The following is a 12633-nucleotide window of genomic DNA, read 5'->3' as shown; positions in this document are numbered from 1 at the left end:
AACTTCATCTTAAGTGTGAGACCATCAGCGAGTCTTCCAGGCAAACAACAACAACAAAACCTTAGTATTTCTGATAGTCACAGGACTAAAAGTGTCGATTAAAAACGTTCTGGGAAGAGCTTGCAATGTGTAATACACACCAAAGAATGGCAGATGGGAATATGGTTCATCACTTTCAGAGGCTATTTTCAAAGATTTGACAGATGTATTCAGACATACAGAAAAGATATGATAAATGCTAGTTTACAGCACAAAGCTTTCAAGTTATTTACACAAAGACTTACTATTCCCAAACTAGTGTAAGATGTAGCCTCTAATCATACCAAGTTTTTATTTAGATGATATTTGCCAAGTAAAGCTAAGCCAGTGGCAGCATGAGGCTACCTTAGCATTTCACTTTTTAATACCAGGATTAGCATACAAGGAATACAATAGTTAGTCTGTAGTGTAATAAGCATGTATCTTTACCAAAAAAAAATGGAATTGGAAATGATGTTAGTAAATGCAAACCCCACCTACATTTCAACAGCACAAGCTGAGGAAAACACGTCTCAGGAAAAAGAAGCCTGGAGCAGACAGGCTGCAGCACTACATGAATGTTCCTAAAGCCAGGAGATTCCTACGTGCTGCTCTCAAAATGATCCTAGGACTGTAGGACTGAACCCGAAGGTTAGCAGAAATGCCCAAACCCACGTGGCTTCCATTACACAACACTTCCTGTAACCTACTTTTTAGCATTCAGCATTGAGGTATCAATAATGCATCACGTTAAAAGTAGTTCAACCCAACACCAAGTACGGTGGGGAGAAAGGGAACGGGGGCTGCAGCAGGCAGCAGCTGGAGCGTGGTGGCACCGCTCAGCCTGCCCCGGGACCTGCGCAGGACAGCGGGGCTGGAGCCTTGCCCGATAACCAGGAGCCGGGGCCATGCCCCTGTGTGCAGGGGGAGCTGGGGCTGCAGCCAAGGAGAGCACTGCCGTGCAAGCAAGCAGCTAGGCAGATACCGTGAGCTTGGTCCAAGCTCCTCCGGTAAGCAAGGCACTGCTCCCTGGGGAACAGGGTTATTTGGGAGATGGCGAGTGAGCCAAATCGAGCTGTACAAGGCAACGCTACAGGTTCCCAGCTAGGCTTTTATTCCCAGGGTTTCTACCTTGGCTCATTACTAAGTGCTCAAAGAACAAGGCTACTTTTTCCCCCCCTCCTCCCCTACTGAGACGCTGTTTATTCTTCACCAAATAAATTATTTACCATGAGAGAAATTAAGGTGGCCAGTAGGGAAGAGCAAATTAGAGTAGGGGAGTTCATGAGAGCAGGCTGCTGCGAGGCGACATTTCAGCTTTCGCATGCGTTCCCTGCCCAGCTGCTCAAGCAGCTTTATCGCCAATCCTAATCACGAACAAGGCACGAACAGAGCGCACCGACCCCAAAGCTTGATCCTCCAGCCAGAATTTGTTTCACCTGCTATTTTCACTTCCTCCCCTGGTTCTTTATTTGCAGTAATTTGCATTTCAAAACCTCCGATTTACTAGTGCAAGCATTTAGGAAGCACACTAGAAACAACAGAATGGGAACCCCTTCAAGTTTTTCACAACAAAATTTATTAGAAGAATAGTGGTTTTGAAAAGTCTAGCATCCAGTGAAAACTACCATACACAACGTTACAGCTGGGAATGTGTTTCCAAAATGACATGGTCAAATAATACAATGGAGCCATTAAATCTTACACATGCACAACAAGAGAATTAGCGCTTTGACATACAATGCAAAAAAATAAATGGACCACATGAAATAAAAATTTAAAAGTACTTATCACATACATTAAGACACAGCTTATTTAGTCCAGTCAAAAAATCAGAACTGCATTAAAAAAATTAATGTAGTGCAATCAAACCAAAAACCTTAATTTGTGATCATAAGTGCTCTACTACATAAAACATTGATCATAGCAAGGAACAAAAAATTCAAATCACACAGTACAAAAAAATCTGTAAATAAATATAAACTACAGTACAAGAGAAATATTAAATTATACAATTCCGTCAAACTGTAAACAGTATATTGAAATGAGGTCCATAAGAGTAAAGGGGGGGGTTCCTGTTTTTTTCCCATGACACTTGAACTTCTAGAGGTCAGAGAGAAATGCCATTTTCCATACTCTTCAAAGACTATGGGTTACATAAATAGAAAGAGAAGACTTTTTAGATGTAAAGTGTCAAATAATAAAGCAGAGGTGTTGCTGACTTGCGACTGCCAACAGATTCCTGCGAGAGCAGAACAGCAGATTTTATTTTGAAGTTTCACCTCCCTGCGAGCGCAGCACGGAGGCCCATCACTACAGATGTTAAGTGCCAACACGTTCGGAATTAGCGCTCAGCATCAGAGAGGAGACACCTGCTGAGGGCCTGGTCCTACCAATTACGTGGAAGTGATTACGTGCACCGTTACCAACTCGGACCTCTGCTGATTATCTGACAGGTTTACACGCTTGTCATACAAACACCAACTTTGGCAGAACAATTACTAATAAACTCAAAGCACTCCCGGCCCATTGGTTTCCATCACAGTGGCCAGTGCACAGAATTCTCTAAGGACATTGCATAACTAGAGTGTAGAGGTCAGACAGCCAAGGACCCGTGCTTGAGGTTAGAAGTAGTTATGGTGAGAGAGAAGCAAGAGCCACGTTAAGAAGCTGCCTCTGCCGGTTACAGAGGCAGCTGGGAATGTATTTCTTTTTTAGCTGCGCTGGCTAGTAGTGGCATTTTAAAATATATAAGTTTAAGATAACATATATACTATATATGTATATAATATAATACATATTATATAATATACATAGGAATTTCTTACAATACATACCAGGAACCCCCACGCGATCTGCTCAGTAGTAATAACTGAATATACAGAATGCCACTATAAGTGTCTGAGGCACTGTGTGCTGGAGAGTAAATATGCAGCTTTAAAATCCGTTTGGCTGAGTTATACCTGGATACCTGAACTGAGTTTTAAGTTGACATTCATCAAGGATGTGCTATCAGCACGTCAAACGAAAAGCAAAACAAAATACAAGTCACTGCTAGGTTTAAGAAGAGAGTACAAGTACCTGAATTGAGTGAGGATAGTGTGTAAACTGTCCCTGAGGGTTTTTAAACAGTGTGTGTACAAGTTGGATTCCTAAGAACATTAGTTTAAACTTACATTGCGGACTGATAAAATACCAATGTCTGACAATTTAACAAGTGGAGGTTAGAAAGAGTTATGAGCAAACACTCAAAACATATTTTATACATTTTAAAGCAGCAGTAAGCTGCTGTAAGCGTACATCCCATCAGTACAAGCAACACGTGGGACTCAGATAAAGGTTTCTATTTGCAAAAAGCCCATCATATATCGATAAGTAAAGAATATTCACCTGCTAAATTAGAATGCACCTAGTTACAGACTAGCAATTCAAGATTAATTTTTTTTAATCAAATACTTTGCTATACTTTGCTATTACATACTAAAATCCCTTAAGCTCACTAATGCTGGTATTCTAATCTATTTTTTTTTAAATGTTCCCCCTTCATTTAAGAAATATACCATTCCACAACTTAAACATTAAGATCCATTTTCAGTCCTCAGATGTAAAAAGCATGTCAATGAGTTTATATTAAAAATTTACATGGTAAAAAGGCTTGAATTTCAGCCAGAGATTCTAAATACTACTCATTCCCTGAAGGCATAAGGGAGAAAGAATCCCTACCCATTTTTCTTGTGATATATTTTACAAACTGAACATTAAACAATGGTCCAAAATGATTTTTCAGTTTGGGAAACTTCCCTTTCCCTACCCATCATCCCAGATTCCAAATGTCAAGCCCTGAAATGGCCTACTGAAATGATCAGTTAAAAATATCAGGCATGTATACATCCCCTGCCTGAACTTCAGAATATTTTGTCATACTACTCTTTAAAAGACAGATTAGTATCCCAAGAGAACTTGTAATCTGACCTGAAAAGCTGTTAACGATCCTAGATTGTACATTTAAAATACCTCATAACCTGAAGACCAGATTTAATTAAGACTCTGGCATTGTAACAGAAAAAGTGCTGCAGTTATTTATCCCTTTTCTGGTACTTTAGAATAGGTCAGACAAGTGCTTTTTATAGTGACGGTAAAGTTTACATGATTTCATGCAGGCATAAAAAATATTATCTGCAAAAATATTTGAGAAATGTAGCACCAAGTAGTTGATAAACTGTATTAGTAGCTGTAGTGGTGTCTTCATTACTTCTGAGTAGGAAAAAACATTAAGACTGTATATTAGGTAATAACTAGAGAAATTACTTTCTGGCATTAACATTTCCTGCTCCAGTCAGAATGAAGTCTGTGTCCTAATCCCTGCTCCAACACTTAGAATTAGCATCTTGAGTACTTCGAAGCTATACTTACCAATTAAGTAGAGACAAGCATAGGGCAGAAAGGGGGGGGGATGTTGTTTTTAAGAAGGTGAATGAAATACCCTGGGACAGGCTGAAAGAAGTCCAGCCTCCTAGTACGTAGCCCAGGAAAACAGATTTTGCAATTTCAGTAAGAGATTTTTGTGAGGATTAAGAAAAACTCTCTAATATGAAGGTTTTCATGACAATACCTGAATATAGGCATAATTTAATAGGACGTGAAGTCCAAATCTGCTGCTGTAATACTGTTACAGAGACTTGGCCCCAGTCAAACCAAGAACAGGAGAGAGAGGGACACTGGAATGCTGTAACTACTTACAGTTTTTTCCTGGTCTATGTGGAGGGCATCTATGGATCACTCTGAGCCTACAGTCTCTCTCTGTTTAGTGATCATCACAGTACATCATGCTTATAAACTGGATATTTAGAAATTCATAACCATAGTGATTATATTTGCTACATCTAACAGAACTAGCAGTGCAGATTTTCATGTTTCTGAAGGTTCTAACCACTGAGTTTTCAAAATAATTCAAGATCAAGTATTAACCTCAACAGTACCAAGACTAGTCTCGAAACAATTCAGGTATAGCTTCTAAAACCGGTATCAGTCAGCATTATCTACTGGTGCCAAGAAAAAGCAATATTGACCTAGACTGAAGTCACATTTAGTTTTTGAAATATTTGTGGGGAAAACCCAGAAGTTTCTGATGCCCCTAAAAGGGAGGAGCAACCCTTCAATCCTACCTCTAACATTTGGCAGAGAATTTGAGATATTTAAAATATTGTGACAAAGCTTTCAGTACAGGTTAATAAATATGCCTTCATACGCGTTTGGACTGCAATAGGTGAATGCATTCTCACACTGAAGAGTTAAAATTTTGTCTTCACTGAAAGAAAGAGCTCTTTACATTACAAGATGTTGCCACACTGTTTTTGAGAAACAAGGGAACGGCACAGTGTTCCCTTCACTCCTTGGACACCGTGTTCTTCTCCTAAGACTCAAGGACATCTTAAGAGCATTGATCCAAAGTAAACTGAAAAGAAGCACGATAACTCCAGTTTTGCCTGTATAACAATCGTTGCAGATGATATAAAAAGCAATTCAATCAGAACTAAGATGTTGTTCCAACCTATACAAAGCTTACTCAACCCTAAAGCCCCTGAATCATATTGCCAGTTCCTGTGAATTTCTGGGGGAAGGCAATGTACCCTTGGGTCCTCATGAAAGAAATATTTAGACTAATGTCAGCCTGCCACTAGTAAAAGCACAGACTGTTCCTTGTCTGTTCCTAACCGGTCTAAGCACATCTGCAGTTGCCTTTCATGTTTAGGAATATCGTGAGCATTGGAAAGCTCCACAAGGAAGGTGGTATAGGAATTGCTTGAGAACACAGACGCTGAAGGTGTTCCCTTACTAGAGGCACTATCTTATCTGTACACCTGCATTTGTTAACAAAATTTGTTTTCTGATTTCAGTGAAAATTCAGGATTCAACTTCAGGTCTAGCAATAGGGTTGGTAACGCAAGCATCGAATTAGGAGTTCTGCAACAAGAAGAAAGCAAAAGGCATACCTGTATCTCTTGGGCAGCAACTTCTACTTAAGAGGAAGGAATGAGAAATTCTAAAGGAAACTGTCTTGAGCCTTCAAGAAAGGTTAGCAAATGACTGAGAAAAACCAGTCTTCTGACAGAAATGAGTCCAGATACGTGTCCCTACAATACCTAACTGGAAACGTTCAACTCGATAGCTGTACTCAAGCATTACGGCCACGATAATGCCTACAACACTGTGGAATGAGGATCCAGCTGGCTGAAAGTGAGGTAATAGTTTGTAATAGGTCAGAGTTCTAAAAAAGCACTTTTACATCTTACAAGTCCAAATAATAATAAAAAAAGGACACATTTCATACATGTTGGGCTTTCTCACCAGAACTGTACGATAATTAACTCCACACCAGGACCCCTACCACACTAAGCCTTACTCATCTTCAATTATATGCTGCAGCAAAGATTTACCAAGCGACACCTAAACTTCAGTACAATATGAAACTTGATTCTTAAAACTTTATACACACAAAATATAAAATTACTTTTCTAGGATGGGGGTAGGGGAGAGGGATTCTCCTTCATGATACTTGGACTGAAAAACTAGTTTTCAGAGACTGCCACAAATATTATTCACAGTTTCTTGCTGTCAGGCTTTTTCAGCTACATCAACGTAGTACACAACAATACTGTTAAGTCCAATAACTACATCGGATGGACGTTCTCGGGAATAAGAGAAAACTAGTGACGAAAAATACCCGAAAGGCCTCCTCCTAACGACGTCTCCATTTTTACAGGGTTGCAGTTTGTCTACGTTACGCGTTAATGCCATCTCAGAAGAGCAGCAGAAGAAAGATTTTAAACCTTATCTCCTGTCCAAGTGATCCAAGTAACATAAGCATCCACTTACCAGAAATAACATGAGAAACAAGGCTTTTGTTACAAAGACAGCAGTGAACCACACCTTCCCACACCAAAATATGGTCAACCAGGGATTTTGGCCATGCAAACTGCTGGTCAGCAGAAAATTAAGCATGCTAATGGACAAACATTAATTCCAATCATATATTTAAAATGATCCCAAATACTACTAGTTAGCTACACTGAAAGCGCCTGTAAAAAATATGTAGTGAGAACTGAAACAAAATATTAGCGATCACTGCAGCACTTCGAGTGATACTAGCCTTACGTGATGAATCACCTCAGAGAAAATACATTAGATGGGACTTTGAAACAAAAAGTTAACATTAAAAGGTGCACCTGAATATTACAGACTAAATTTACAAAACCTACAATAAGGTAAAATATATATCTTTTGAATATTCAGCAGCTTTTTTTTTTAAATTTGTTTTTATTTTTTGAGAGGCTCATGAAATTTTTAAAAGGGACCACTAACTAATCTCAACCATGCTTCACAAAACAATAATGGCTATTTTATATTGCAGTTACCAACGTAACGCAATTAGTGCTTAAAAAATAATCTACACTTTTTCTTTTTTTTTCTTTTTTAAACAGAGACCTTTGGAGGAAATATGGTTGTTCAAAAGCTTCTCGAAAAAGAAAGGTTACCTGAATAATAAGTTATCACAGATCAAGTGTTGTGTTTAAAAGCTTTGCAGACGTGAGTATTACAATCTTCAGGTCTCAGGACTTTTAAACTGAGAAAGTTACGCGTTTGGTTTGTTGGTTATTTTTTTTAAATCCACTTTCTAACCAAAGCAAATAAAGAGTACTCAACTTCTCACTATCTATTTACAATTCTTAGCCTACAGTCTGAAATGACAAGACAAATTCTCTTTTAAAACTGCAGCATTAAAGGGTAGGCACACCATTCTTCTGCTGCACGATTGTCACCCACTTAAACATACACATACAAAATATTTAGGTTAGTAAAATGAGCACTCCACGTACACTACAGTGACAAGTTTTTATAAAACTCAACTCATGTTGCTTAAATAAAGACAACTGCAAAAGGTTAAACCTCTCTGAACAGTAAAACTGTGTTAACTCTTTTTTTTGTGTTAAACTTGCAGCAAACTTTCTACGGTAACCTCCAACAGCAGATGAAATCACACGTTTAACTGCACCTTTATTGCAATTACCAGCTAAACTGGAACATATTGCAGAGTTTATATACTGCTACTGAGCTTAAACTGCTTCAAATGCCGCAACGACAACTAGAGAGCTACAAGGAACCAGGATTTTGAGTACTACAGCATATTAAGTAAACAAAAAAAAGTATACCTGGGGCCAAATGCCCGGTCCGTTTCAAGAATGAGCAGTGCATATTTAAAACGACAGCAATGGTGTGCCTAACCTTTGAAAATATGAAGTTGCTGGGGAGGGGGAGAGGCTAGTAGCATCAATTGTTCCAGAATTCATTCAGCATCCCTAGGACTAGCTAAGGCCATCCTCCCGTGAACTTGTAGAAACCACTTTCAGTCACTGACATCACTGAATGCTCTCACACAAAAACTCCAATGCTTCTTTTGGTTGTGCAACTGGGAAAAAAGCGGTAATTCTAGCTACCTTTTGCACAAATTAAGACCAAATTGTTTCTACCTGAAGAACCAGCAATTGCAATTTGGTCGTACTAAGACCAGTAAGCTCCACCTAGTTACTGACCACTCCCGCTGAAAGTATCAAAGATAAAAGTTCTATACAAAACTTATCCTGGATCTCCATATAATGATACAGATATCATTAATATTTGGAAAAAAAAGGAAAAAAGGTTTGTGGTTTACGGAGTGCTTTTACGGTGTTTAAATGCTTATTCTAGCATGTGCTAAACCACTATCAAAATAGATTAAATAAAAACACAAAAAAAAGCAGGACTTAGATTATTTCCTGCTACTGGCAACTGTAATATTTAAAAAGGAAACACCCTTTCATCGAGTGTTCGACCCTGACTGTATTACAGATAGATATGATGCAGAGCCTGAGTTAGATCAGGCTACCAGTGTTTTACTTCTTCCCTGAACATTAACAAGCTCCTTCACTAACGTGGATATTTGGGCAGACTACTGAGGTTGTAACGTTTGAGATCACTGTTTTGTGGGCTTTTTTTTTTTTTTGCGCAAGATCACAGTAGTTTGTTACACATATCCCCCCCCGTCCCCAGATTAGAGTCATTTAAACTAGTTGTTGGAACCACATAGTTTAGTAAACTCAGAATCAAGTCTGTAAAAAGCATAAAGGTCACAAAGAACCATAGTTCTGTTATAATGAGGCATACCCTAATACATCATTTAGTGTACCCTGACTGCTCCTGACCATGAGAAGCTTGTCTTCCGTGAGATAAGGCTACATCCTCAAGCAGGTGAGTCAAATATCACCCTTCAAAAATATCAAACAAAATTACAGCAAAGGTAGTGTTACAAATAATTAACTGACATATTCTGAAGGTAGTGTATGTAAGTTTTCCCTCCCCTCCCCTCCGGGTGAGCACTAAGCAGACAGCGAATGGTATGTTTAATTTAGAAATAAAATAGCGGAGAGCCTAATTAGACCCAATTGATTATCCACCAAATAAACAGATCTCCTAGTTCAAGAGAGGTACCATTCCTAAGTAACTTGATTTAGCTTAAATCTTTCCATCAACTGGATCAAAGAAAAGGAGGGGGGAAAAAAAGATTTCTGAAACCTTTTGTAGAACGACAGTCTGATTTTCTCAGTCAAAAAAGCCTGGTTTTGAGAGACTATCAGTTTAACAAAGTGGACTTATTTCTCTAAAGGCAGATAAGAAAAAAAATCCAACAACAGGAGTTCAGGCAAGCTCTACAGGCAAGATGTCCACTTCCACAGATCTGCATTCTTTATGAGGTAACTCAACTCTCTATGACAGAGAAACATGCAAAAGGCAAAGAAAAAAAAAGGGAGGGGGAAAAAAAGAGAAGAGAGCAGGGTAGTGGGCAGGTGAAGGAGGGAAACTGCACCATACCAGGCAAGAAAAAAATTTACAGATGTGACATTCAGAGCACACCTTTCACCTGTGTCCACACAAGTCTATGCTAGACTGCAAAGGAAAGAACGTTGCAGTCAATAGGAGAATCAGGTGTGCTCAATGGTGGTTGAACTATGCAGTAGTGCTCACCCAGTTTGCAAAGTAATTGGCACTCTACAACATCCCTACTCATCTTTCAATTCATTCGCACTTTGTGCTGCTTCTCCCTGGGGATCTAATTCAATCTTTACTGAAACATCCTGCCCCTCCGACCTCATTAATTTCATTTTTTTCTTTGGAGGGTTTTTCAAAGTGCCCAGCCTCTCTTTAACTTTGTACTCCAGTGTACTGTGGGGGATCCCATAAATACTCTGAGCTTTGGAAACACTCATTTTCCCGCTCATAACCACAGAGATTGCTTCCTCCAGTATCTCGCTGTTGTACTGTCTGTATCTCCCTCTTTTCTTCCTAGGTTGCTTGGAGCCAGGATCTCCCTCTTGATCTGAGGTGGGATATGGCTGTCCAGAGGTAGACTGCTCAGCATCTGAGCCCCAGGAATCTGGTCCAGCATCCAGCAAACTTCTCCTGTTTTGTTTTGGAAGGATAGCCCTTAACTTTTTGCTAAGCGCGCTCTCCGTTTGTGAACCCATTACCAAAGAGCTATAGCTGTACTGGTCACCAGTGCGGGACTCCCAAGAAAGGTCCATGCCTCGAACTTGTGGTATCTTTAAATCCACAGGAGACGAATGGCTCACGTCCTTTTTCCCATCCTGTTTAGTTTGAAGTGCCATTTTTTGAAAGGCAGAGTTTTCTGTAAGAAAAGGAAGGTCACTGATGTTGCTGAGTGCACCATTTCCCCTGAATTTCATGCGGCTGAAATTGAATTCGTAGTGTGGTTTTGCCCAAGAAGCCTCCCTGGATAATATTAAGTGCTGTCCATGATTCTGTAGTCCAGATGGCCCATGGCTGGCAGCCGTAGAAAACTGGTTTCTGCTCAGCAGTTCTTCACTAATCTGGAGTGATCGAGCCAGCGGTACTTTAAGAGATGTAGAGTGGCCATAACCTTCCCTGGTTCCATCCTGCAAGCTTCTTGGAGGTACCCCATCACCACTCTGTAGTCCCTCTGGATGGTGCTGGCTGGGTCTCCCAGGTCGCCTAATTGGATGGAAGGAAACTGATGTGAGCAGGACTTGCACAGGTAGGGAGGGATGGGTGAGGGGGCCACTCCTTTATTAGAAGGCCTTGCTTGGGTAACATCACTTTTTCTGTTATTTATTTCTCTCTAAATTTTTAAAAAAATTTTTAAATTTTTTTTTTGTTTATTAAGTCTCAGCATCAGTCAGTTTTAAAACTTGTTCACAAAAAAAGAGAAGCTTTTTGGGCAAAGAAAAATGAAACCTGTTGGCTGGTCTCTGGTTGGGTTCACAAATTCTCGGAGGAGAAAAGACTTCGCGCAAGCGTCTGAAAATAGCACCTTAATTACAAAGTAGTAGTCAATCGCCATAGATCTACACACAACTGTGTTACTGGTGTGACGTTACCACTAAACAAGTACAGTAATAAAAGAGTAAGCCAAAAATGCAACATATTCAACATGCAAATATGACTGATTTGCTTGACTTTCGTTAAGCACCAAGTGTGAAAGCTGGGATACTGCAGATCACAAAGAAAAACACTAGACTTACCAAATTGCTCTCTTAACAACTAAGTGCATACATACATGTCCCTGATTCTCATTTGACACACAGCATAGCATGGCTAGGAAAAAAACTCAAATACAAAAGCTATGAACTTTAGTCCAGACCAAGGGTTAGTAGCAGAAAAAAAAAAAGTTTTTTTTTTTTTTTTTTTTTACTGTTTTCCTTATGTCACAAGTGTTCTTTCTATGACACAATGTACTACTGCAGACAAACACCTGTATTTTAACATTTTGCTTGCTTAGCCCCTCTGTAGTAACTAAGTCACACTGGCCAGCAACTAGTTGCAAATTCCACCTCCAAACCCTCCCATGTTCAACAGACAGACTAACAAAGAGACTGGGGAGCAATTCAGTTTCAATGCTCTGGGAGACTGGTGTGAAGCTCTCTAAATAAACCAGCGTTATTTAAGGATAGAGTAAATACTACTGAAAAACTACATCATTTTTAAAGTCACATTTAGATCAGGAAGAAAAGAGCCTTTAGAGCAGACATATCCACTGGAAGGACCTGGCACATAACATACACAGCACTTAACATATACGCTGCTAGCTCCTCTCCAGGATGCGACAGGTCACAGCTGGAGTAACAAGAGTCAAACTGGATTCGGAACAAAATCCAGAGAAATGAATGGTCTGCTGTCCCACAGAACTCGGTGCATATTCTCTGTCCCTTCTACAGCATATGTTGCATGAGAATGCACACCAGTGTTTCTGTGCCTGAAGAAAGGTGATATGGGCAGCTAGCTACAACAGAAGGTCACACCTGATTTCCTTTTTGCAGAACAGACTAAACCTTCATTTAGCACACACCTGTACAAGTGAATACAGGTGCCAGTGTACAGCATCCTCTCCTGACCCACAGAACTGATCAGGACAGAGCCAGATGCTGGCCCTGACATCCCTACGTGTGGGACTTCAGCCCTCACTTGAGGCACAAGCAAGGGAACAAAATCTGCAGCCCTGGTGGATTCTGCTGTCTTCATTAGTAAGAGCCAGAAATAGAAAAC

General features: G+C 39.8%; 1 protein-coding gene across 2 annotated transcripts in view; it reads right to left on the bottom strand.

Annotated features, from left to right (window-relative positions):
- Positions 1-7344: 7344 nt before the first annotated feature.
- Positions 7345-12633, bottom strand: part of LCOR (ligand dependent nuclear receptor corepressor) — a 53468-nt gene continuing 48179 nt past the window's right edge. Inside the window, exon 7 of one of the 2 annotated variants that reach the window (XM_050712000.1) lies at positions 7345-11082. In XM_050712000.1, the coding sequence (XP_050567957.1) occupies positions 10113-11082 (970 nt within the window). In that variant the 3' untranslated portion in view covers positions 7345-10112. The remainder of the gene's footprint in view (positions 11083-12633) is intronic. The other variant, XM_050712001.1, reaches the window with a different exon arrangement.

This window comes from Cygnus atratus, chromosome 7 (genome assembly GCF_013377495.2).
Source record: "Cygnus atratus isolate AKBS03 ecotype Queensland, Australia chromosome 7, CAtr_DNAZoo_HiC_assembly, whole genome shotgun sequence".
Lineage (NCBI taxonomy): Eukaryota > Metazoa > Chordata > Aves > Anseriformes > Anatidae > Cygnus > Cygnus atratus.
Note: the sequence above shows the minus strand (reverse complement) of the source record. Positions and strands in the feature narration are given on the sequence as shown.